This window comes from Pseudonaja textilis, chromosome Z, assembly GCF_049901715.1.
Source record: "Pseudonaja textilis isolate UNSWEBS1 chromosome Z, rPseTex1.2, whole genome shotgun sequence".
NCBI classification, from domain to species: domain Eukaryota; kingdom Metazoa; phylum Chordata; class Lepidosauria; order Squamata; family Elapidae; genus Pseudonaja; species Pseudonaja textilis.
In genome coordinates, this window is record NC_142008.1 from 17,129,329 (window position 1) to 17,157,150 (window position 27,822).

At 42.5% G+C, this 27,822-nt stretch overlaps 1 protein-coding gene across 1 annotated transcript in view; it reads right to left on the reverse strand.

The window, feature by feature from the left end:
• CCDC7 (coiled-coil domain containing 7) overlaps positions 1-27,822 on the reverse strand; it is a 256,642-nt gene that overhangs the window by 185,553 nt on the left and 43,267 nt on the right. The window contains exons 4-11 of the mRNA XM_087917690.1: positions 17,977-18,066; positions 16,663-16,749; positions 16,273-16,293; positions 16,147-16,179; positions 12,682-12,842; positions 9,169-9,233; positions 5,122-5,196; positions 209-284 (exon numbers count right to left, since the gene is read on the reverse strand). Of these exons, the coding sequence (XP_087773816.1) occupies positions 209-284; positions 5,122-5,196; positions 9,169-9,233; positions 12,682-12,842; positions 16,147-16,179; positions 16,273-16,293; positions 16,663-16,749; positions 17,977-18,066 (608 nt within the window). The remainder of the gene's footprint in view (positions 1-208; positions 285-5,121; positions 5,197-9,168; positions 9,234-12,681; positions 12,843-16,146; positions 16,180-16,272; positions 16,294-16,662; positions 16,750-17,976; positions 18,067-27,822) is intronic.

Consider the following 27,822-nt stretch of genomic DNA (forward strand, 5'->3'; position numbering starts at 1 on the left):
TTATATATAAAATATATAATATTGAGACAGAAAGACAGATATAATTATTCACTTTAACTTCCTTACTTTTGCACATTATTTTGTGAAATTTTGCAGGTTTCTTTTCTAGGAGCCTCTTAATTATTTGTGCCATGTCATATAAATTACCCCAAAATACACAAGATAAAATGAAACTTTCCTTTTCCCATTTTCATCATGTTGGATTTACCTGTGTAACTTGTTCGTTTGTCTTTCAAATACTTTCATTATTTCTATCATGCGATTGTTCATCATCTCAACTGTTTCTGTACAATTATAAAAAATAATTATTAGATGATATCTAACATTTTTATCTAGAAGTAGACATAGAAGTCAAACAATTGCAAAAGATTGGTCAAAAATGTTGCTGCTGCTACTATCACTCTACAATGACATTATTATTATTGCCAAGTTCCATAACACAAACTAGAGGTAATCCAGTGCCAAGTCAATTAACAAAGGGTCACAACTGTCATAGCTAATATTAGACCAAAGTTTCAATTGCTAAGCGTTTAGTCATAAAACAGAATGTTATGTGATAATATCACTTAGCAATCGCAATCCAGAAACAAGCATAATGGGATTTAAACACACGCTTCCTTGCAACTTCCTTTCAACTTTTAATGATCAGAGGGAAGTCATAGGCAGCTTTCAAGATCAGTAGGCAGGTAAGTGGCTGCTGCCAGGGGTGAGAGGGAGCAAGGAGCTGAGAGACTGGTTATGGAGCCATGTTCCAACCTCATGGCTTGGAATGGCTATGATATAAAGAGGAAGGATATGCAGATGGTTGGGAAGGGTGTACAAAGCCCAAGGAAGGTTTACAAGAAGTGGGTATGGCCAGCAAACCACAGTATGAGTATAGAGGGACTGAGAAGGATTATACAGCTGGGTGGAGACTTACTTGAACAAATTGTGATCTTTCTTGCCAGCTTCCCAATTGAGTCTGTTTGTGGGAATCCAGCAAGGAAAATCACAAATCATGATCAGGGCATTGCAACCATTGTAAGCATGGGGGTCACTTGTTGCAAAGAGCCCAGATCACAATCACAAGATCATGGGAGTGTTGGAATGGTCAGAACTTCAAGGACCAGTTCTAATGACCCTTTGTTCAACATCATGATAGCTTCAAAAGTTTGCTGAATGGATAGTGGTTAATTATGGGCTACCTGTCATTAAAAAGCATACCTCATATAAAAAAATTCTATTTTTCACAGTTAAGTATTTATTAACATATTATTAATAGGATCTCCCTTCTTATCATCACCACATGTATCCTCATGCAGTTCATAATATGTATACCACACAGCTTATAAATTGCATAAGAAATATGAGACTCCAATTCTTTTCCAATAGTCAAACTCCAATTCTTTGTCATCTACCTATTACTGTTAACTTATTTCAAGTTTCTGGCTGATGTGGCAGGATACTAAATTTATGACGTGGATCACTCCTGAGCTAAGTATTTTCTCTCTGTGTCTGATTGGCTAATTGGTGAACAAAAAAACCTTTTTTGTCTAAACTACTGGCCATTTATTTGATTTGTAATTTGCCAAAAAGGAGGAGGAGGAGGAGGAGGAGGAGGAGGAGGAGGAGGAGGAGGAGCTAGAGAAAACATAATACTCTTTTCTTGCTTGAGGGAGAATAACTTACTGATTTGGCAATAGAGCAACTAATAGTTTACTTTCGTCTAGCCCTGATTGAAATAAAAAAAATAAAACTAAATTGAACTTTTCAATACTTTAAGAGCTTTTTCACCTAGTATCAGGGATGGGCTTCTACAGGTTCGCACCTATTTTCTAGAACCGGTTGTTAACATTCTAAGCAGAGAACTGGTTGTTAGAAGAAATTACTGGCCTAATCCTGTAAGAAAGGCAGGAAGGAAACATTCTGGTGTTGCTTACAGAAACTGCCTCTCCATTAACCCTTATTACATTCTTGGCAGGACTAGACTTCCTGTCTCAGGAACTTCTCTGAAGGTTTTTTCCCCTCCTTTGCTTGTGTGGAGTGACCATTCAAAGTTACAATGGCACTGGAAAAAGTGACTTATGACCATTTTTCACACTTATGACTGTTGCAGCATCCCCACAGTCAGGAGAGGCCAGGCGAGGAGATGTGTACCTTGATGTGAGTGATACTGAGTTGGCCACACCCAGCCAATAACATGACCACCAAGCCATGTCCACCCAGTCACATGACCACCAAGCCACGCCCACCACCTAAGCCATGTCCACAAAACCAGTTGTTAAAAACTTTGAATCCCATCCCTGCCTAGTATCTATATATTTATAATATGAATGTGAATCAAATATTTGGATTTGAATCAAATATTTACTAACTTGAGATCAAAAACTGAAATTTTGTGCCATATAGGTTTATATTCCATTCAGCATAAAACTTAGGCTCAGTGTTAAAGATTCTACAGGCAGTACTACATTCTGCATTTGTCAGAATAATTTGCAGTTCTTAAATGGAAAGTACCGTGTTTCTCACAAAATAAGGGTGGGCCTTTTTTTTTTTTGACCCCCCCAAAAATGGCTAGGCTGTCTTTTGGGGGTGACTTAATTTCCCCCTCCTGCATCCTCGGGTGGGTGGGCAGCAACAGCTTGGATGTTGACCTTGGCATTGGTGGGGCACTTCGTATCAGGAGACCTTCCGCCACCGTTGCTTTCCCTTCTCCCTTACTGCCACGGCATTTAGAGCAACACCACGGCATTTGGCGCAGCCATGCGCGGCCAGCCAGGGCTCCTCCGTGCAACCAGAGTCCAGTGGAGACATTCGGCTTCAGGCACTCCTGTTGCCGCCTTCCCTTTGCCTTCGAAGGTAAAGCCAATTATTTTAAAAACGATGCCCTACTACAACAAAGCCTCCCCTGCTCAAGAGGGCAGCCCAACCCCATGTGGGGAGGCGAATCTCCTGGGGCCGCAGCACAGGATTGGCCCACCTTTGGAGAAGCGCCCAGCCGCCGTCCCTGCCTGGCGCCGGGCAGAGCACAAAGAGCTTCAGGGGATGCCCAGTGCAGCTAATAGGCGGGTCCTCCTGCCTGGCGGCACAGCTCTCACCAAGGCAGCGAGTGCCTGCCCATGGACAGGGAGGCGAGGTGATGGCAGCGCTGCTTCCTTGGCTGGCAGAGAGAGCCCGAAGCCGCCCGTCCTTTCCACCCCTCACCCAGCCTGCCCCCGTCCCCACGCATCTCCAAATGTGCCGGCAGTTCCAAATGCTGCAGAGGAACGGGCATCAGGCAGAGGCGCTGACTCAGTGGGGCTCAGCTCGGAGGATACGGCGCAGGCCGTCGCCTTGCCTCCCTGTTCACAGATGGGTAGGCATTATCACTGCCTCGGGCAGCCTCTCCCGGTGGCCCCTTCGGGTTCAGGCTGGAGGGATTTGGGAAGGAAACCAAGCTTGGGCCAGCCCAGCTCTTTCGCTTGGCAGGAGGACGCGCACCTACGACTCGCTTTCCCAGCTCTGCCCAGCCCACACGGCTCTGGCGTGGCCCTTGTGGGATGACCAGAGGGCCCAGAGGGGAGACGCTCGCTGCCTTGGTGAGAGCTCTGCCGCCAGGCAGAAGGGCCCGCCTGTCAGCTGTGCTGGGCACCCCAGGAGAAGCTCTTTGCGCTCTGCCCGGCGCCAGGCAGGGATGGCGGCTGGGTGCTTCTCCTGCGGTGGACCGATCCTGCACTGCAGCCCCGGGAGATTCACCTACCCATATGGGGCTAGGCTGCCCTCTCAGGCAGGGGAGGCTTTGTTGTAGTAGGGTGTCATTTTTAAAAGAATTGGCTTTACCTTCGAAGGCAAAGGGAAGGCGGCGACAGGAGCGCCTGAAGCCAAGTGTCTCTGCAGGGTTCCAGTTGCAGGGAGGAGCCCTGGCTGGCTGCGCATGGCTGCACCAAATGCCACAGCGTTGCTCTAAATGCGGCGGTAACACGGGGAGAAGGTAAAGCAATGGTGGCGGAAGGTCTCCCGATATGAAGTGCCCCACCAATGCAGGAAGCACCATATCCAGGTATGCAACAAAAGTACTTCCTAACAGCAAGCCCCCCCACCATTCCCCCCATTTCACATGTTTAATATAGGCCTTAATTTGGGGGAGGGCCTTAATTTGATTTTATGCCAATAAAACATGCTGGGCCTTCCTATTGGTGGAGGCCGTATTGTTGGAGAAACACGGTAAATAAAAATAACGAATTTTCTATCTCCGCAGATAGTTCAGTAAGCCCTGCTATTAAACAGAAAGGGATCAAATCTTGCCTTCTCTTTTCAACAAGGATAAAGACAAAAAGTTTTATGAGCTGGATGTTGTTAATCAATGAACTGTTATATGATCATATCAATTTTAATAGTTTCTAATATCCTTTTTTCAAGAAATTAATAATCTTCTACAAAAAGGATCTCTTATCTACCCGTAGGTTGGTTGATCAAACATAAAAATTCAAAATCTCTTAAAGTTGTAGTAAAATTATAATAATCTTGACTACCAGATACGAAACATTTCCAAAGTGAGTATTCCAGGAGCGATTTTATTCTTTAATATTGATTATGTTTTTAAATAAATTGACTGCATCACTAAGGATAAAGCTGTTTATTTAGCTATATTTCTTTCTCTCTCCAAAATAAATCAGTGATATTAAATCTAGGAAAACCAAAAATGGTTTCTAGTACAAATGGTTAACCTTAGAGTATTATAGCCTATATATTGCAATTTTAAAGTTTGTAGTGCTTTGTGCTTATCCATATTGTTTTTATCAGTTATGCCTGTTTTTTTAAGCATAAATTCATTGTCTAGTATATTTTACCATATGGCATTATTAATGTCAAATTTTCAAAAAACCCAATTTCATCAGTCAGATTTTTAAATTACATATCTTAATTTAAATCCCAGCTAAATTTCTAGACATCAGAATTAACTACTATAGATTGCATAATGATCTAACATATATTTTCTTAATTTGGCATTTCTATGTTTTTGCAAACAAAAATTCATGATAGTTAAAAATCATGTCAGCTAAACTTGTAGCCTAACAATTTAGAAGTTGATTTGAGCCAGTTTTCCTAAAATATCTTATATTCTTTTTCATGTTTTAATATTTTATATTTTGAAGCACTTACGTGGTTGTCCTGAATCTTCTTGGAAAACCTGTACCATATTGAACACATCTTCAGTGAAATGTTTTGTAGCAAGTTCTAAAACAAAGTTTATTATAACTATTTAGTTATTTGTCAAATATATATAATCCGTTAAAAAAATAAAAAATACTTTTTTCTATAACTCTGATTAAAACTTCTGATTATATTAAATTAAATTTTCTATTTATGATTATATTAAATTTTCTATTTACCATATATACTCGAGTATAAGCCAAGTTTTTCAGCACATTTTTTTGTGCTGAAAACCCCCCCCTCAGCTTATACTCGAGTGAGATTCCCTCTGAAAAAAAAATGGTGTGGAGCTCCGGAGCTGGGCAGCCGCTTCCTTGCTTCCGTGTTTCCTTTGCAACTTGTAAGCATGGCAGTAATTGGAAGCAGAAAAGTTCTTGCATGAGGATATATTGTTTTTTATTTATTTAACTGTTTTTAGAGGGGGGGGAAGACCCACCGTCATGTGAGAATGCTGACACGAAATCTATCCGCCTGAAAATAAGTGTGTGTGGGGGATTTTAACAGAGGAAAGACATAGGGAGAAGGCAAAAGCGACGACGGAAGATCCTTCAGGGGAAACTGAGGGGGAGACTCACCCTTGGTCCAGATGAGCCCCCTTCCCCGCCCCTAAGGAAGCAGAGGCAGCCAGCAAGGGCAGGCAAGCCCCACTTCGCGGACTCTGTCCGTCCTCGCTCCCACCCGCCCACCCACCCAAAGCCACGAAGTCCCCCAATCGCGCAGCCCAGAATCGCCCTCCCCTCAGGGGGAAGCAACGACACCCGGTGTTTCCTGAGACAAGAAGCTCCGCCATGCAATGAAAGCGCCCTGGCTCTAGGCTCGCGGGCTCAGAAAACAACATGAGCCGAGGTGGCTTCGTTTCCTCAGCCCCAGCTGCTTTCAGTCCACTCGGGAGGAGGGGGAGGCTGCCACCACCTCCTCCCCTCCTCCCGAGCGGACTGAAAGCAGCTGGGGCTGAGGAAACGAAGCCACCTCAGCTTGCGCTGTTTTCTGAGATTGCGAGCCTAGAGCCCAGAAAACAATGAGAGCCGCTGCCGCCACCTCCTCCTCCTCCCAAGTGGACTGAAAGCAGCTGGGGCTGAGGAAACAAAGCCACCTCGGCTCGCATTGTTTTCTGAGATCGCGAGCCTAGAGCCCAGAAAACAACGCGAGCCGCTGCCGCCACCTCCTTCTCCTCCCAAGCAGACTGAAAGCAGCTAGGGCTGAGGAAACGAAGCCACCTTGGCTCGCATTGTTTTCTGAACCAAGAGCCAGGGCACTTTCATTGCACGGCGGAGCTTCTTGTTTCAGGAAACACCGGGCGTCTTTGCTACCCCCTGAGGGGAGGGCGATTCTGGGCTGCGCGATTGGGAGACTTCGTGGCTTTGGGTGGGTGGGAGCGAGGACGGACGGAGTCCGCGGCGGGCTTGCCTGCCCTTGCTGGCTGCCTCTGCTTCCTTAGGGGCGGGAAGGGGCTAATCTGGACCAAGGGTGAGTCTCCCTAAGTTTCCCTGAAGGATCTTCCGTCGCTTTGCCTTCTCCCTATGTCTTCCTCTGTTAAAATCCCCCACACACACACACACACTTATTTTCAGGCGGATAGATTTCGTGTCTGAGCATTCTCACATGACGGTGGGTCTTTCCCCACCCCTAAAAACAGTTAAATAAAGAAAAAACAATATATCCTCATGCAAGAACGTTTCTGCTTCCAATTACCCCCATGCTTACAAGTTGCAAAGGAAACACGGAAGCAGGGAAGTGGCTGCCCAGCTCCGGAGCTCCACACCATTTTTTTTTTCAGAGGAATTTCACTTGAGTATAAGCCGAGGGTTTTTTTCAGCACAAAAACGTGCTGAAAACTCACTTATACTCGAGTCAATAAGTTTTCCCAGTTTTTTGTGGTAAAATTAGGTGCCTCGGCTTATATTCGGGTCAACTTATACTTGAGTATATACGGTATGTGCTGACAGGAATCTAATAACTGAGCAAATGATCCTCAGATGTTCTTGATAAAAGATACCATGAAGAGAATTCTGTTATTCTAACAATTCATGATAGAAATACCAGAAAATCCAAGTCGCTATTGAAATATTTCTTAGTACTGGGAACTTTAGTTTTATTCTAGGAACTTCTAGGAAAAGGAACAAACAAATTTTGTTGTAGGAATTTCAGTTATACAATAGGGTTATCACTTCTGAACTTTTGCAATAAAGAATACTCTGGATAGGTAGTTGTTTACGTAATGTTCTGACATATCAAGGAGGACAAATTCTATCTTTCTCTGTTACTGCGGTGACATTGAAGGTGACATTGAAAGTGTTCAGTTAACGCAACTGTAGTTCATTCACTGCCCGCAGAAGTAACTAGTTTTAAGTAGTGTTCTAACTTCCAAAATCATTTACATACGACTTTTTATAATATGAAAGTTCAATTCTCTGGAAGATACTAAAAATATTTGTAGTCTCTGGAACACCATAGAGATCCCCACCCTCACCTATTTTATTCATCTACATGTAGATATTATTGCCTCTTCATCATATCTTTGCATCTTAATTCTGTATAGTTTGTTTTTTGTCCGCAGAGGCAGTTCAGATGTCAAAAAGTGGCTGAAAGGTTTTTTCCATCCAGCCACAGCATGATGAGGGAAAGTCTGTTTGTGAAATAACATGGCAAAGCAGGAAGTATGCATTTTGAAATCTGAGCTGGCTCTGACCACACAGAGAACAAACAATGCAGAGTTAAAAGGTAAAGACAGGGGTGGGATTCTACCAGTTCGCACCTATTCGCTAGAACCGGTTGTTAACATTCTAAGCAGTTCGAAGAACCGGTTGTTAGAAGAAATTATTGGCCTAATCCTGTAAGGAAGGCAGGAAGGAAACATTCTGGTGTTGCTTACAGAAACTGCCTCTCCGTTAACCCTAATTACATTCTTGGCAGGACTAGACTTCCTGTCTCTGGAACTTCTCTGGATTTTTTTCCCTTCCTTTGCTGGTACTTTGCTTGTGTGGAGTGACCATTCAAAGTTACAATGGCACTGAAAAAAGTGACTTATGACCATTTTTCACACTTATAGCTGTTGCAGCATCCCCACAGTCATTAGAGGCCAGGTGAGGAGATGTGTGCCTCGTTGGGAGTGATATTGAGTTGGCCACACCCAGCCAATAACATGACCATGAAGCCATGCCCACCAACTAAGCCATGCCCACAGAACCGGTTGTTAAAAAAATTGAATCCCACCCCTGGGTATAGAAGTGATGTAAAAGGAGGGAGAAGAGCTCCTTTGCTCAGAATTACAGCAACAAAGGTTTCAAAACATGTCCTGAGGATTAAAAAATCTTTTTTTTTGTATACATATTTTGTTGTTGTTATTAGTGTTGTATGATTGTTAGTTTTTTTCCTTTTCTTTGTTTTGTATTTTATCTTTGATAATAAAAAAATAAATAAACATGTTTTTTAAAAAGAGAAAAGAAAAAAGACATTTCTGGAATTCTCAAAACAGGCCTGGTCTCCTTCCTTTCCTCCACCTCCTCAGCTCTGCAGATCTTCATAAGATAAGAGAGCATTGTGAAGGCTGGAGGAGAACTTAGGGGAGGGAGGCAAAGCAGACCCAGTGCTCTTGGAGACCTGGCATGGCAGGATTTGGGGAGGTGGAGGATAGGTGGATGTGCTGAAGAATCCCTGTGGTTGGTCATAAGGGCAATTGACAGTGGGGAGTTCTGTACAATTCCTAACTTTGATACAGGGTCATATATAGTTGGGCGGGGTGGGCTGTTATAATTTTGAACAGTCATTAAATGAACTGGGGAACCTGAGGATTACATATATAAGATTCAAATGCATCATAATAAAACATATTTTCTTACAAATTATCCATTATTTTCCCAGCCTCTAGTCTACTCAGTCAGTTCTGCCTATCCAACTTTACTCTCCAGCATTTTTACTTTTGTCCACATTAGTCAAACTCATTTTTCAAAATTATTTTTTGAGGCCTTGATGTCCATAATAAATCAGAATTATTACCTTCAATTATATTTTTTGGATCTTTTGGAGTGGGAGGTGTTGGGCTTACTGTTTTTTTCTTTTCCCTGTCAAAATGTACATTATTGGTAGTATTAAATCTAGATTTACAAATTCAATGTTCATTTAGCAAAGTTCTACACATAATTTTTACATGTCACAGTTTATTTATGTTAAAAATACCAAATCCTACTTTGTTAATATAACACATTAAGTAATATAATATAATAGGTTAATGATAATTTGAATATATATTATGTAAAATACATTATTAATCTTCAGTGCTTTAAGAACAAGTACCAAATAAGAAAACACCAAATAACAAGGGGTTAAATATTGCTTATATTATATACAATACTTTTGGTAATTCCTGTTATTTTTGACATTACTCCATAAAAAAATTATTACCTTCTAGTGTTGTTTTCAAAAATAATTATGTCACAAAATATAATCCTCAGAATAGTGAAAGAAGGGTTAATATGAAAACTGAGAGTCAATATAAAAATTAGAGACCTAGAATATTAGAAATAATATCTGAAATATTCATTTCAGCATTGGAAGTTCACTGGTAACTGACAGATCAGTGAATACTTCTCTGTAGAGGGGCCTGCATTCTAGAATGATTTTTCCCTTGAGATCCAAACAGCCCCCACTCTGCTATGGTTTAGAAGAGCCATAAAGAACTACTTCTTCTAAATTGCAAATATTCTGTTACTATAAACTTCAATAAAGGCACTACATGTTTTATGTACCTGCCTTGCCTGCACTACCTAAAAAGTTGACAACCTTTGACCTAGAGCAGAGGTGTCAAACTTGCGGCATCACATTGTCATCATGTGACTTATCATGACTTTTTTTCCCTTCATTAAAACAGGGGCGGGCATCGTCAACACCCGGGCCGCAAGTTTGACACCCCTGACTTAGAGCATTAGTGTAAGTTGTTGCCCTTATACTGTCATAGTGAAAACTTATATAATTGGTTTTAGCATGGGTGGGCAATTAATTTTTCCAAGAGGCTATATGAGAAACTGGCTCTGCTGTGGAGAACTATCAATGTCCTTATCCCTCCCCACTGACACTATCCCATCACCGCCTCTGCTACCCTATTGCTGATATTGCTGCCACCATGGGCTGAATAGGGACAGCTAAAGGGTCCAATATGGCCCACAGGCCATAAAATGCCCATGCCTGGTTTATAGGAACATAAACCTATGCAGAAAATACTATTTAGTATAGACGAGTAATATGGGGGAATTAATTATCTGTGGGAATCAGGACAGGAGTAATAGTAAGAGAAAGAACAAGCATAGGAGAAAATGTCTGATTATTTGTGATTATTTTAAGACGGAATATTACCTCAACTATGACTCCAACTAATTAGTGCTGTGCATGTTTAAATCTTAGGAGAAACCGTACATGCCTTGTGGCAACCTGCCTGAACTGAGTGTACCCATATGCAGGCAATATATATGGCAAAATCTCAGCAATTTGTTGGGTATTAATGATGCTTTTAAAAATGAGCTAAGAATACAGTCAAAATTATTAATTGTCACACTGATGCTACACAAATTATTTTCAATTCTGGAATATGGGTTACTTTATAAATCACTTTTTGAATTATTTGCTGTATGTATTATAGTATACATGCTATGCTATGCTATGCTGTGCTGTGCTTCCTCAGAGCAGGGAGAACTGGCTCTCAGGACTTCAGAGTAAGGCACAGTGCAGCACCAGTGTGACGCCTCTCCCAAATGCTTCCCCAGATACCTTTTCAGATATCAGCGTGGGGGAGGATGAACCAGTTCCTGACACATCAGGAGGGGAATTGGTCAGTGGCTCCAAGCAATCAACTGACAGTGATTTGGCTGAAGCACAGCTACAGTAGGATAGCCCTGAGGCATCAGATGGAGAAAGTATGCAGCTATAGCCAGTCAGGGATGAGGAAGAGGAACAGTCTTCTGCACCTGATCCAAGAACAAGAAGTACAGAGAAAAGGCAGGAGCAGTGAAGGTCAGGCAGATTACTCGCAAGGAGAAAGCCTTACACTTCTTGATGGGCTGTACCAAAAGCTGGCTATTTAGCACAGCAGACAGATGGAGGCGATGTATTCATTTCCTAGATGTGTGTTTTCTGATCGTTGTGATCCCTGCCTTGCTTTAGATTGTGCCTTTACTTGGATTGTGGATTGTGCCTTGTGAACTCTGAACTTGCTTCATGAACCCTCTTGTATTGTGGATTTAATTTTGCCTAGTGTGTTTATATTGATTTAGAAGCTTTCAAGTGCCCTGTGGACTTGTTGGCCATTGCTCTGTGGACTATCATTGGTCTGCTTGTGTAAAACCACTAAGCCATGGTTACGTATATGTGTGTGTGAGTGAGCAAGACAGCACAATCAGGAAGACACAGGGGCTCTGTACCAGGAGTGGATGGGCAAGAAGAGGAAGAGAGGCCGAGAATTTCAGAAATGCTGTCAGAAAGGCAACTGGATGAATGCCTGGCTGAAAAGGAAAGAGAAGAGATTCAGCTGCAGCCAGGAAGCTCAGATGACCAGTGAGAAGCACAAGGCAAAGAAGAGGTGCAGCTGCAGTGAGGATGAGGAACTATCTCTTTCACAGATCCCAGGCCATGCAGGGCCAAACAGAGGGAGGCACAGCAGTGGCTGGCAAGGCTACTTGCAAAGAGGTGGCCACACCCCTCCTAATGAGCTGGACTGGCTGGTAGCTACTTAACTGATGCTTGGAGCAAAGTAACATAAGAAACAACCACCTGTTTCCTGCAGTGCTTGTCCTCCAATTTTTTTATTCCTCCTTTCATGATTCCGGACCTATGCCTTTTTTGCTGACCTTGTGATTGAACCTTGGATTTGGCTTGGATTCTGAACCTGGACCTTGACTTTAGTTATTGTGTTTGGACTTTGTGTGTGAACCTGCAGACTTGTGCCTTGCCCTCAGACTTTGTATTTGCCTTTCACTTCATCCCTTTTTGCAAACTCAGACTTATTGCAAGTTTACCTTTCTTGTGAACGGACTTGGGAAATAACATTAGGGACTTGCAATGCCTCAATAAGTAATCACAATGTGTGTGTGGTGCACGCGCACACGTGCATGTATGCTGTGTGTATATAGTTAGACAGGACATATAGAGAATGTATTACTACTATCATTGCCTTCTACAATATCTAATTAAAAAAACCCTGGAAACTATGCATCTTTGGTCTTTTCATTCTTGCAGAGAACAGTGCTTCCCGTTAATTTCCCTATTACTTGTAGAAATCAGAGAAACAATAAACAAAACAATTTATATTAGGCATTTATTTATTCGAGAAAATTTAATATAACAATTATATAATTAAATTATGAAGGAAATATACTGTGGCAGTGCCTAGTAAACAAAATATTGTACTTTCTATATACCATTTAAGTTTAATAATATTTATAACTATCTTTATAATAAACATATTTTGTATTATTGATATCATAATGTCTTAAACATAACTATGTTTCATGGTATTCTTACTGTTTAGGTATAGAAAACTGAATAAGTTTGGGTAGTTCTTGAACACGGCCTTTTAGTTCTTCAAGTTTTTGAATGCGATTCAGTAACTGATTGATATTATTTGTTATGCTTTTATCTGCTAGAGGAACTTGCCAGTCTGGGATAATTTCTTCCTCACCTAACTGAAATATAGTTAGATAACAAAATATTAACGTAAATCTGTTGTATAGTAACAGAGGTTTTCTCAATTAGCTTGAAAGAAGCACCACATTCACTGTTTCAAATAATGTACTTTATTACAGTAGAATTGTCTCTACAATATTAAGCTGTTGTATTTATTATAGTAGAATAGTCTCTACAATATTAAGCTATTGTAAAACATATACAGGTAGTCCTTGATGTACGAGAGCTATCCACAAAATAGATTACGTTTTGTGATAGAAAAAAAACAAAGTGTAGGGAAAAAAAATTCTTATATACACTTGAAAGTGACACTTAAATACTACTTTTCAACATATTCATCGAACAAATTGAGGCACTTATCATAGCAGTGAACAAGCTTTGTAATTCCATTGTCATAAAATTCAGCCGCCTGAGATTTGAGCCAGTCAGTCATGCCCGTCCGCAATTCCATGTCGTCGTCAAAGGACAGGTCTTCATCCTCGGAAACAAGTGGTAGTCGCTTGGTGCAAGATCGGGGCTGTAGGGCAGGTGAGGAAAAATCTCCCACTTGAAAGCATTCAGGACTTCTCAAGTGCGATTTGCTGTGTGTGGTCGGGCATTGTCATGCAAAAACAAAATTTTTGAGCTTAACTTTCCTCTACGCTTGTTCTGAATTGCTTTTCTTAGTTTTTGCAACGTTTCACAATACCTCACAGAGTTTATTGTTGCACCATGTTCCAGAAAATCGATAAGAAGCACACCTTGCCTATCCCAAAAAACAGTCGCCATAATCTTCCTTGCAGGGAACGTTTGCAAACATTTTCTTGGTTTTGGGGGAATTTGTGTGCCCCCACTCCATAGACTGCAATTTGATCTCGCTGTTCACGTTTGACCCAAGTCTCGTCTCCAGTTATGATTCAATCAAGAAATGAATCTCCATCTTTGTCGTAAGAGTACAGAAATGTCAATGATGCGGCCATATACTGGCTCTTGTGGTTTTCTGTCAGGATTTTTGGCACCCATCTTGCACAAAATTTGTGGTAGCCTAGCTTTTGTGTAACAATTTCATGCAACAAACTGCGTGAAATTTGTGGAAAACTAAGCGAAAGTTCCGTTACTGTGAAACGGCGGTTTTCACGAATCTTGACATCGACTTTCGCGACCAGTTCATCAGTCACAATGCTCGGACGTCCACTCCTCTGTTCATCATGAATGTTAGTTCGTCCATTTTTAAACTTAATGCACCATTGGCGCACTCCACCTTCAGTGATGATGTTGTCCCCGTACACTTCACACAGTTGCCAAAAAATTTCAATCAGTTTATGGTTTTTTGCCAACAAAAACCTTATCACTGATCGCACCTCACAACTCGTGGGATTTTCAATTGCAGCACACATTTCAAACGTTTGCTGTGAAATAACGGGCAACGATACAAACCTCCCACAAGCACGACTAGATGCAGACTGAGCGGCGGACGCACCGACCAAAGATGGCCATGCTAGCTCCGCCCCTTCTTGCTACAGACAAAAACGTAATCTATTTTGTGGATAGCCCTCATACAACAGTTTGCTTAGTGACAGTTCAAAATTACAACAGTGCTGGAAAAAGTGATTAATTACTGCTTTTCCTACTTATGACCATTACAACATCCCCATGATCACATGATCAAAATTCAGCCTCTTGGCAATTGACTCATATTTATGCCAGTTGCAGTGTCCCAGGACCATGTGATCACATTTTGCAACCTTCTGATAAGCAAAGTCAATAGAGAAGCCAGATTCATTTAACAACTATGTTACTAACTTAACAGTTGCAGTGATTCATTTAACTTTGGCAAAAAAGCTCATAAAATGGAGCAAAATTCACTTAACATATATCTCACTTTGCTACAGAAATGTTGGGCTGAACTGTGGTCATATGTCAAGATCTACTTATAATGTAAAAGCAAACTTTCATACTTTTAATTATGTATAATAATAATTAAAATATTGCATTTACCTGAAAAAAAATTAATGCATTTTTAATAAACCACCTACCAACCCACCAGGCATAAATAAATCAATTTCTTAAAATGAACTAAAAAGTAAACTTTACTAATAATGAGAAGGTGACTGACATGCAGTGGAAAAATGTTATTTTGGAATGGCTTCAACTGAGAGCCAGGATAGCCAAGCTGGATAAAAAAAATAGGTGGTTATTTTTATGGAATGTGATTGTTTTCTACTGTAATAAGCAATCTGAGAGGTGGGATGATGGAGACCATCAGAGTATCTCACTGCAGTTGGAAAAGTACTATCACTAAAATTGTGATAAATCAAACTACATGCAAGAAGATCGTCAGTTTGGGGATCCTTTGGTGATGGCTTGAAACAGCACAGAGCAATTTTGGATGCTCCAGATGTAGTATATTTTCCATGATATAGGTGTAGAAACGTCCTGGAGAGAAATTTATATCTGAATTTGTTCATGTCTGTTTGGCCATTACAATTGCAACTAGACATAAGTGTTGTATTCTCCCCCTCAATGGGAGACAGGATTAGCATAGGTGGAAAAAGTGGAGAAAGTAAAAAGATTTTTTAATGGGGTTATTGGTGAGAAAAGGACACTGGAGTAATGAAGAGGCACATAAATATCTGATGGCAAAGAACATTATTAAGTCTCTGGAAATATTTGCTTTATGTATAACATTGGAAAGACTAATTATACTAACTAGAGTACTAACCCTAACCCTAATAGGTGAGTTCTACAGCAGCCAAGTTTGGGAACAGGGAGGGTGATAATTTTGTCTATAAACAATCAGTTGTGAATATTTGCATCTAAAGCTGGAGTGCAGGGACATATTAGAAACCCCTTCCTGATTTCATCATTTAATTAGTGTTGGAGTATTAACTACTATGATTAGGGGATTTCAACCTCCATCTTTCAAGGATGGAATTTGGAAATTTCAAATTTATTTTTTCCTCTCTGAGAATTGAACGCAATTGAATGAAAGAATAAACTGAAGATGGCCAGTATTGAAAAGAAAATAATTGCAAAAGATTTCAAATAAAATAATTCAAATTACTCATTTTTGTTTTGAGAAATGTTCATATATTAGTATTAGCCATTATTATAGAAACACTTTTAATTATATTAAGATTAATCCCAAATGTCTGTTGTACCTGCTCAAGTAAGAATGGCTAATCCTTATATCGTGTCCTTTTATTTAGATTCTAAAATTTAACATAAAGAAACTGCAGAATATATAGAGACACAATTCACATGGTTACCACATATTTCTAAATAGTTTGTGTTAGATCTTAACAATCAAAATTCTAGGTTTACCTCTTCCATCTCATGGACTTCCTTTTCAAACCACTTGAGAAAAAAATAAAATAAAATTAGATATTAACAGATTACATTTTTATAAAATAAAACATATTTTAAAGATACATATCAAAATTTTCTTACCTTAAGCAATGAGTCTAATATCTAAGAAAGAAAATATTATAAATCACCATCAATTTTATTATATAACAATTTAAATACAAAATAACAAAGTGAGAAATGTCTAGGTTTCCATATCGTACCTCCTTATGTCAGCTTAAGCAGGAAATGTTTTCTCTTACTAGACTTTTTTGCTAGGTTGATCTTTGTATTTTTGCAATGGAGGTGGGGATTTACCATATGCTTACCATTCTATTGAAACATCTATCTTTCCATATTTATTCTAAATTTCTAAAAAACTGGTAGCTATTATTATACATACTAAAGTTGAATTTTTTTCAAGTATAATAAAACATGACAATTAACAGTAAATAAAATCTTAGGCTTATGCAGTGCAATAAACATTATACATACTTGCTTTTCTTCACGAAGTGCATTTTCCAATTGTGTTCTAAGTTGTGAACAACATATCAGGAAAGAAGTCATATCTTCATAATCTTCCTTCCAATGACAAAAATATTCATATAGTATCTTTATTTTAAAAATATTGCTATGGAAAACTATTTCTGAGATTTGTAATAATCTTATTAAAATTCTTATTTTTAAAATAAATTTACAACTTTTATCATTTACATGAAGTAATGACAGCATTTACTTATATAAATTAAGAATGAAACATTAGCTAGGATACTACCCTATGTAAATTGGAATGGTAGGTTCCAGTGAACAAACTGGCACTCTGTTTATTTACTAAAATTTATATGTTGCATATTTCTTTGATTCTAGGGGCTTTACAACAGATAAAACAATAATAAAATCAAAAATCTATTTATAAAGCCACATAATTAACAGAATATATAAAAAAACTATAAATAAAAGCATAGCTGCCGTCATACAAGTTAAAATGCCCCTTAATAAAACTATTTTATCACTTTCTAGGACATCATCAAAGTAAAGAAATTATTACACTTGGAGAGAAATTGTTTCATAGGGCTGATGAGCTTAATTTCCATCTAGTTTATTTTTAGGCAACTAGCAAAAAATCATCTCACTTATCATATATAAATTAGATAGATTCTACATAAAGAAAACAGTTCTACTGATAACAGGGACACAATCTAAGAGGTTTTATAAGTATTCACTTGAAACTTGAAATAGAGTTCTACTGGTAGCATATGCAGTTCTGATAGAATAAGTATTATATTGCAAAATCAGTCAGAAAACTGGTTGCTATATTCTACACCAGTTACAACTTCTGAATTGTGTTCAAGAATACTCTCACTACAGGTAGTTTTCAATTTATGGCCACAATAGAGCCCAGAATTTAGATTGTAAGTGGTCGAAGTCAAGGAACCTAACATTAATAGTTATGCATAATTTCACAACATAATAATTCAGAACAATTATTAGTCCTCAGTTAGCAATTGGCCATTCAGTAGTAACCATTCAATAGTGATGAAAAGGTAATTTTGCCACCAATCCTGTAACTTAGAATCTTTGCAGGTAAAATAAAGGAAAGCTCAAATAAAGTCATAAGCAAAAGTATGTTTTCACTTAGTATTTGTTTCCTTAATGACCAAGTTACTGGTCTTAATTGTGATAATTAAACAAGAACTATAGTACCTGTATTACATCTTTTGTTATTGCTCATTAATATGAGTTTAGTCTAAAACCAACATCACTCATGTTAAAATTAGGCCTATTTAAACAGTATGTAATGTTATTTACAGATAGGTCTTCCTCCTCTTCCTCCTCTTCTTCTTTACTTTCTTTAACTTCACCTTCCTTTATATACACATCTTCCATTGTATGTACAATCTGCAAAAAATTCCAAATAATGTTCTAATCTCTCATTGGCAATGCTTCCTAATTTCCTAATGTTAGAAACTAGATCATGCTGGTCATGTTATTGGCCAACTCAATATCACTCACATTGAGGCACGCATCTCCTCGCCTGGCCTCCCATGACTGTGGGGATGCTGCAACAGTCGTAAGTGTGAAAAATGGTCATAAGTCACTTTTTTCACTGCCATTGTAATTTTGAGTGGTCACTCCACACAAGCAAAGTACCAGCAAAGGAGGGGGAAAAAACTCCAGAAAAGTTCCTGAGACAGGAAGTCTAGTCCTGCCAAGAATGTAATAAGGATTAACGGAGAGGCAGTTTCTGTAAGCAACACCAGAATGTTTCCTTCCTGCCTTCCTTACAGGATTAGGCCAGTAATTTCTTCTAACAACTGGTTCTCTGAACTGCTTAGAATGTTAACAACCAGTTCTAGCGAATAGGTGCAAACTGGTAGAAACCCATCCCTGCGTACACCGTTCACACCCTAAAGTCCATACATAATCTCTAGCCGCCATCTTTTTTTCTTTAAACAGTAGTGCAGCTGCCAACCTAGATTAGCAGGTTCAATGAAACCCCTGTCCAAATTGGTATCAATGTATTTTCTCAACTCAGTAATTTCAGCTGGTGCCATGCAATACATCTTTGGTTTTGGCAGTTTTGCCCTGGGTTCTAAGTTGATGGCACAATCAGTGGCTCAATGGGGGATGTAAAATGTTGCATTCCTCTTCACTAAAAACCTCAGCTAAGTCCCTGTATTCTTTAGGGACTGGGGCTTGCTGGGAGGAGAGTCTGAAGCGGTGGCTACTGCTTCTGGCTGTGGATCCCAGTTGGGTGACAGTTTCTTTGTGGGAGGAAAGGGGTTAGTGGACCGGCCCCAATTATGATTTTTTTGGTATCTGTCTTCCCACTTGAGGATAAGAGCCCATTTATCCAGCCAAGCAAGTCCCAATATTATAGATTCTGACATTTTTTGAGCCACTACAAAACATATGAGCTCACAGTGTCTGCCCATCTCTAGTTTCATTAACACTGTAATTTGGGTAGCGGGAACTCCTCCAATTATAGTTCCATCTACTTGTTGAAACTTGATTGGGCATTTCAGGGCTTTAGTCTTTATTCCTAATAGTTCAACAATGGGGAGCCCAATAAGGCATCTGGAACACCCAGTGTCTATTACTGCTTCTACCTCCCTTGCCTCACCACTCTCAGGCACCACCAACTTCACCTTAGCTGTAAAAGGGAGAATGGCATGGGGTCCTCTTCTTCATCTGCCTCTAGGGGGAGGATTTCTTGGGCCAGACGTTCTTTGCTCCCTCTGTGCGGAAGGGATCTTCTACAACTTGTCTAGCAAACCAGCTAATGCCTGGAGGCTTCCATGGAATCCTTCAATCCCTGGCAGCTGTACTAGGCCTCAGTTGTGGAACAGATGCAGGAGCCAGACAGTCAGCTGCCCTATGAGTAGCCTGGCCATATCAATAGCACTTTAGATTCCTTGTGGGTTGTGTAGGAGCAGCTTCAGCAGGTCTGGTCAGAGGCTGTCTTGCCACTGTTCTTTTAGGAGGGCCTTCGGGGGGTGGGGGGGTTCTGTGTGGGTTGATTTCTCTGTCCAGCCTAAGGGACATGGCATACCAATCCTGTAAAGTCTCTGACGTTCCTCTGATGTTGCATGCTTTTTTAACTTCTGGGTCAATAGCATTCTTACAATAGTGCAGAAGTATTATCAGGCCAGTTCATGAGGTTGCTTGCAACCCTTCTAAAGTCCCATACAAAGTCTTTTAAGGGTCGCTTGCCTTGTTTCATTTCCATTATTTTATCTTCACTTTCTCCAATTCTATCAGGATTCTCAAATCTAGCCCTAAGAAGTTCAATAAAGGCATCAACATCCTATAGCTCCAGTGCTTCCTCATAGTGCAACTGAGCTACAAATTGGAAGCATCCCCCTCATTCATCCCATTTGTGATTGCAGAAACCAGGTCCTGATCTGTTGCATATTGGTTTCCAAATCGATCTATGTAGGATCAGATCCAAGTAAGGAAGTAAACAAAGTGTTCACACTGTCCGTCAAACGTTGCTTTGAAAGCCAATTGATCTGATCTGAGGGGGGGTGGGGGGATTGCATAGCCAATGAAGGCTGAGCTGGAATGTGTTGAGTCAGCTGTGGCATGTAGGGGCCCTGTAGGGGTATTCCAAAGCAGGGGTGGGATTCAAATTTTTTAACAACTGGTTCTGTGGGCGTGGCTAAGTTGGTGGTCATGGCTTGGTGGTCATGTTATTGGCTGGGCGTGGCCAACTCAATATCATTCACATTGAGGCACGCATCTTCTCGCCTGGCCTCTCATGACTGTGGGGATGCTGCAACAGTTGTAAGTGTGAAAAACGGTCATAAGTTACTTTTTTCAATGGTCACTCCACACAAGCAAAGTACCAGCAAAGGAGGGGGAAAAAACTCCAGGGAAGTTTCTGAGACCGGAAGTCTAGTCCTGCCAAGAACGTAATAAGGGTTAACAGAGAAGCAGTTTCTGTAAGCAACACCAGAATGTTTCCCTCCTGCCTTCCTTACAGGATTAGGCCAGTAATCCCTTCTAATAGCTGGTTCTCCGAACTGCTTAGAATGTTAACAACTGGTTCTAGCGGATAGGTGTGAACTGGTAGAATCCCACCCCTGCTCCAAAGGGTGACTGATCTGGGATCTGCCAAGCAGCTAAAGCACACTGGAAGGAGGGGCCCTAATGGGTGGCTCCAATAAGCGGCTGAATTGAAACCTGCTGAGCAGGGCCATTCTGTTGAATTCTTCTCTGCAATGGGAAGAGGGGGTTGGTTGCAGTCTGCTGCCTCCACAGATCCCTTTGCTGAGAAGGGATCACTGCTTCTCTTTGGACCCAGGGTGCTCCCAAACCAGGTGGTGCAATAGGTGCAGGCATCCACTGGCACTGGACCCACCCAACCGGGATAAAATCCCCCCCCTGGAGGAATACTCTCTGCAGGGGGTAATTTCCTTGCTGGTTATGGGGGGGAGGAATTGGGGCTTGTAATGTACCCAATGTCAGCTGTATCTGATGTCTCTCCTTTGCTGCTTGGGCCTGCAGATTTGGGCCGATCCTTAGGCCACATCCAACTGATGCCATGCTGGTTCCACTGTAAATTCTCAGAAAAGTAAAGGAAAGTGGGCTGTGTTAAGACCCAACCTCTGGAGAGGTTGTGGTTGTGAGACATAACTTTCTGCCTTAAGTTGCTGGGATTGCTCTAGGATCCCTGCCAATGACTGGCTTCAGGATGGAGGCAACATGTTCCAGTCTTGGGAGTTGTCTGATTCCAACATCCCCCCACTTCTCCACTCGTGGGCTGTCCTCAGAAGGCTGGAGGAGGAAAGGTGTTCAGTCAGCTTCTCCTCCGGTCTCATCTCTGGATTCAGCTCCGTCTGGCAGTTTCTCCATGAATCTGTCTCTTGAGATCAGTCGCCTAGTCTCCATCTTTCCTTTGCAGCTTCTATCGCTTGCAAAATTTCTTTAGAAGGGGGCAGAGGGTCTCAGTTAGTTCTCTGGTGTCAAGCTCCTTAGCCCCTTCTGTAGCTTCTTCCTTTTCTTTCATCTTCACTGAGTCTTCGGACTGCTCCATTGTTTGGAGTCAGTGCTGGGGCTCAGCACCCTGACAGTCCCCTTTTGGGGTGCTGGAGTTTGTTCAGAGATTCGGAATAATGTCAGTGTTCCAACAACCCTCCATTTCATCAATAACTCTGAGATAGACATCTCTCAAAGGTACCTTTATTCGGATAGCAACTGGCACATCTGTGGAATCCTGAATCTGAAAGTTTCAGGCTTCCTTGCAAAAGTCAAAACTACAAATCCATTCCCCCTTAGCCATCACCATATCACATGGTCCAATCTCCATCCGTCCTAAAGTAAGATTCCCGTTTCATTATGCACCACACTCAGTGACCTTGAACCAATAAAATAATTTTCTTTTGTCTAACTAAATATAGTCAAATGAATTCCTTCCTCCCACTTTCTCAGGCTCAATTGTGGCAGCATGGGAGCATCAAATCTCAATATGGCTTCCAAAGGTGACACCAAGGATGACTTTTCAATATAATAGTCATAAGCTACAATGTTCAAACATTCTCTTCAATTTCATTTTTCATTGTTTACTTTACTGTTCTGTTATTTTACTTCTGTTCTGTTTAACTCTTTTCATTTCTTCCTTTTATTGTTGTAGGACACCTAAAATATTTCCATACTGAGGTAATAGGCAAATAAATTTAACAAGTAATAAATAATAACTCTCAGTCTGCATGGTTGGTTGTTGGATTTTAGCAAGAAAATGAACACTCAGCAAAAAGAATATTTGTATTAAATAAGTCTGGCAAATCCTTTTAACTGTTAAAGTCATATTCTCTGGCAATACCCTTTGTTCATGCTAAAAGAACAATCCATTAATCAAACCAAAGCATAACTTATATTTATTATGTAAAGGGGCATTGGTCCTACCTGAATGCTTCTTCTCGGGGAGCCGAAGGGAGAATCCAGGATGGGTAGTCTCTAGTCTCATAGCTCTGCAGACTGAGTTGAAAAACCGAGGACACCCCCCTTGGTAACAGTTCCCAGTTCTGAATGATGTTGAAGCAAATCCAGCTGCTCCTCATCCTCTAACAGATAGCCTATTTGATACTGCGAGAAAAAAACATTTCCTCCCTACTCCAACCAGACAGAATACAGGGTGGGACTGGATTCTCCCTTCGGCTCCCCGAGAAGAAGTGTAGGACCAACACCCCTTTTCCACTGAGCTGAAGGGAGAATCCAGGATGGGATATACCAAAGCTGGCTGATGGCTGTCCTATGGGAGGGAACTGGATTGGTTGAAGGTCCCACTTCTACATGAACGCCCTGCAGGACTCGTCTTCCAAAGGACGTCTCTGCTGAGGCAAAGGAGTTGATTTTATAATATCTTATGAATGGGCTCACAGATGACCAAGTCACAGCTCTAAAAAAGTCCAGAACTGAAGCCTGCATTGTCCAGGCTGCAGTGGTTGCTGCACTCCTGGTTGAGTGCGCTGTGATTCTCCTGGGCACAGGAAGAGCCAGTAACTCATAGGCATTTGCAGTACAGGCTCTAAGCCAGCAACCCATGGTAGATGGTGTCACCCTGCAACCCAAAATTGACGGCTAAAAGGAAACGAACAGGGCTTCAGTCCTCCTAAAAGAGGAGGTCCTTTTGATATATATACAGAGGGCCCTCCTAATGTCCAAGGTGTCCCATTTTCTCTCCAGTGCATGGATAGGCCCTGGACAGAAGTCAGGCAAAATCAACTCCTATGAGCGATGGAATAAGGAGTTCATCCTGGGCAGAAAGGTAGGGCCCAACTGCAGAACCACCCTGTCTGCATGGAAAACACACAGGTCCTTTCTGATGGATAAGGCCGTCAACTCCGAGATACGCCTGGCCGAAATAATGGCCACTAAGAATGACAACCTGCAAGTGAGTAGGCGAAGACTGACTTCACGCAAGGGTTCAAATGGGGGAGAAGTCAGTGCCTGCAGAACCCTAGGCAAATCCTTGGTGGGGTAACGATGGACCACCGGTGGCTTCAAATTAGTGGCTCCCCTAAGGAAGGCTTTCACCCTGGGGTGTTGGGCCAGAGTGGTTGAGTCCTTGACTGAAAAACTCGAGGCCAAGGCAGCCACCTGTCTCTTCAAAGTACTGGGGGTGAGACCTCTGTCCAACCCCTCTTGAAGGAACTCTAATACATTTGCCACAGACACACCAGTAGGGTTCAATAGGTGACTGGCACACCAGCCGCAGAAAATCCTCCACAATATGTCGTATATCCTGGTTGTAGAAGGTCTTCTGGTTGCCTGAATGGTCTGAATGACCCTTCTGGAAAACTACTCCTGTTTCAGGAGCACCCACACAAGCGCCAGACAGTCAACCGAAACCAGGCTGGATCTGGGTACTCAATCGGGCCCTGACTGAGGGAGATCCTGTGCAGGGGAATTCTCCAGGGTCTGCCAACCAACAGGCCCACCAGGTAGGCGAACCATGGGCGCCTGGGCCAGTAAGGGGCTACCAACAGAACTCCGCTCTCTCTGTCAGTACCTTTCTGATTGTTCCCAGAATCAGGGGAAGGGGGGAAGGCATACAATAGCCCTTGGGGCCACCTGCACCAGAGAATGTTGACCCCTTCTGCTCCCAGTGCTGGGAACCATGCAAAAAACCTTAGGAGCTGTGAGTTCTCTGGAGATGCAAAAAGATCCAGGATCAGATTGCTAAACCGTTCCGTCATCTCCTGGAACAGACTGGGATGCAGTCGCCATTCCGACTGGTAGACTGTGGTCCTGCTCAACCAGTCTGCTTGCACATTGGAAACTCCCAGATGTTTTCTGCTCGCAGGGACAACAGGTGTCTCTCCACCCACCTGCATAACCGAGTTGCCTCCTGCATTAGAGATCTGGAGTGAGTGCCCTCCTGCCGGTTTACGTGGGCCTTGGTGGCCACATTGTCTGTGAGGAGACAAACCTGTCTCCCATCACCTCCTGCCTTAGATCCTTGAGAGTTAAGCGGGCAGCCCTGAGCTCTAGCCAATTTATGTTGTGGGCGAGCTCCTCCCATGACCACCTAACCTGGACTCCCAGGTGGCCCCCTCAACCATACAGACTGGCGCCAATGGTGATGGTAATCCTCTGTGCAAACAACCCTGATCCATGGTTTAGGACTGCCACAATGGAGAGAAAGAAGAACTAGCAAGGGGATGTGAACCCTCCTTGGTAAGTCACCCCTGCCCGCATTCTGGTAGGGGAACAGGAACCACTGCAGGGTTTGGGCATGGAAGCGGGCCCTGGGACAATCCCAATGCACAATATCATCTTGCCGAGAACTTGACACAGCAAGATGCCTCTCTGTCAGACAGGATCTGTGATGTGACATCCCTTATACTGTCTCGACGCTCCTGTGAGAGAAAGACCTGGCCGGTTAAAGTGTGTATGATAGTCCCCAAATGCAAGAGATGGTACTAGGTGGCATTTGTCCAGGTTTATCGAGAACCCATGCTCTTGAATGATCCTGATTGTCGACATCATATCCTCCTCTGCCTGAGGTCTGGAAGAGGATGCTATCAGGATGTCATCCAAATAGCATAGGATCCTTATGGGTAAGGATCTGAGGTATGCCGCTACAGCCGCCAGGAGCTTGATAAAATCTGTGGGGCTGATGACAGGTCGAACAGGAGAGCCCTGTATTGAAAATGGTGGCCGCCATAGCAAAACCTCAGGAACTGATGGTGGTTGGGGTCTATGGGTACATGGAGGTAGGCCTCTGTCGGGTCTACTGAAGCCAAAAATATCTCCCTCCCACAGGCCCTGAAGGATAGGGTGGAGGGAGTGCACCTTGAATCTTCGGTAGATTAGATGCCTGTTGAGCCCTTTCAAGTTGAGGACTGCTTGTCCCCCCGCCCCCCCGAGGCCTTTGGAATCACAAACCAAATTGAATAGAACCTCTGTCTCTCCTGGTCTCCAGGAATTGGATGGATGGCCCGAATGTCCAGCAGATAGTGGATTGCCGATTCCATGAGATCCCTCTTTGAGGGGTCCTTTGAGACGGGGCAGCACACAAAGGCACTAGTGAGGGAGGAAAGAAACTCCTGAGAGAGACCTGACCATAAAGTTGTCAGGATTCAAGCGTCTGTTGTGATCTGTTCTGACCTCTGCCGGAACAGTCCCAGACGGCCCCCTGTGGGAGAGGAGGCTTGGGTGTCACTTGTTGCATCTAAAAGTTCTGTTGGAACCCTGAAAGGACCTTCTGTCATCTTGCCTCTGATGCCCTCTGGCAGCAAAGGCTGGTCTATCAGCCTGAAATGAGGATCTTTGGAAGAAGGGCCTACTTTGATGGGGAAAGCTTGCCCCAGCTTCCCCCTGTTTAAAGGAGGGCTTTCTGTAGTAGGGTGGAGACCTGTAATCAAAACGCTTCCTCTGGAAGGGCAGGAACTTTCACTTGTCCCTGGTTTCCATCAAAAAAAGGGATCCAGGGCCTTCCCCAAAAGTCTCTCTTCCTTGAAGGGAGCAAACACCAGCTTCCATTTGTTTCTGGAGCCCATCTGCCAGTTTCTTAGCCAGATGAGTCTACGTGCTGTTACAGATGAGGCCATGGCTCTAGAAAAAGTTTTGGCTGACGTGAGGGTAGCATTAGCTGTTGATTGAGCTGTGGGCTATTATCTTATTTAAGTCCTGATGCACCCTGAGGTCCTCAGGTGGGATTCTACCCTGAGCTGCCACAGCCACCCATTAAATAAGGTAGACTCAGACCCACTGGGGTGAGTGTACCCCCCAGGGGAATTCCTGCGGCTTTTTAATCACATTCATAAATGTCTGGGACACAGGTACAGCGTCCACCACAGATGCTTTCTCCATGAATATGTAATCTTTCTGATCCTCCCCCTCTGGGGGAAGAGCCCGGTGACCTTGTCCCTTTTTTTAAGATGAGCTGTGCTCTTAGCCTTAACCAGCAGAGTCTTGGAGAGAGCCGGCTGGAAAAAGTCTTTAAAGAAGGGGGGACCTGCAACTTCTGACTCCCCATCCGAAAAACCCTCTCTGGAAGGAGGTCCCTCTTGGAAACATAAGCCTGGCTTCTTTCCGAAGGGTGTGCAGAACTATTTCTGAAGTAGATCGGCTGTTCTGCAGAAGCCTGCCCCTGTCCCTGAGGAACGCCTCTGTTGGTGTCCAAACCAGGCAGCCATTGCAGCTGGTTGACTTAAGCCTGAAATTCTTGTCTAATTGTTTGGGAGATCCAGGCTCTCATGAAAGATGGCATCTCTTGCCTTTGGGTCTCCTCAGGCCGCAACCCAGCCACTATAGGATAATGGTGGCTTTTTATTTTCAGGCACAGGTCTGGTTCTGCTGGAGGCTTGGCTTCCAGGTACAGCAATCAAAAATCCTTGTGGTGGCTCAGAATTATAATGAGTGGCTTTTGCCTTGATTTGAAGGTTTCCCTGCAAATCCTGAGTACTTGAGCCACCAGGATATCAGGCAGTCAAATATTGTCTATCTGCCAATTGGTTTTGCTGCCTGCCATCTTGTGGGAGCAGAGGAGAGATGACCCTGTTTTCAGCAATCTTGGAGTCTCTCACTGCCTTATCAAACTCCTTATCTAGGGCTTTTTGTCTATGCCTGCCCTGCATATCCTCTACCCTAGAGGGTCTTTTAGGGGCTAGAGTCCTAGGTCTGATCCTAGCTGCTGCCTCCAGACCCGCAGACCTGGATTTAGTTGATCTCCTTACAGCTCTCTCCCTACTCTGGTGAGAAGCTGATAATTCTTGGCCAGCTCCCCTGGTGGCCATTTTGATGCCTGGTGCCAAAAATAATTGTCATTGACAGGGAGAGAGAAAAGGAAAAAGGGGGCAAAAGAAAAATAAAAACAAAACTTATTTGATCTAAAGCTGTCTGCTCTGGTCACAGCAGCTGTCCACCACTTCAGGAGGCTAGTACAACTCAGAAGTGGTGAGCACAGCTCCGCAATTTAAGGCAAGAATCAAAGCAAAAAGGAAAAAAAATGGCTGACTCTTTAAAATTGCTACAAGCTCTGACAGATCAGAGGCTTGTTGAGTCAGTGTTGGCTGCACCACAATCAATTTGGCAGTCTCAAGCGTCTCACAGTTGCCACAGTGCTCTGGTGACTGGACAGGGTGTCAGGATTCAATCCAGTTGGCCAGTATCCCCCCAAGGGACAATCCTGGAGACAAACTGCAG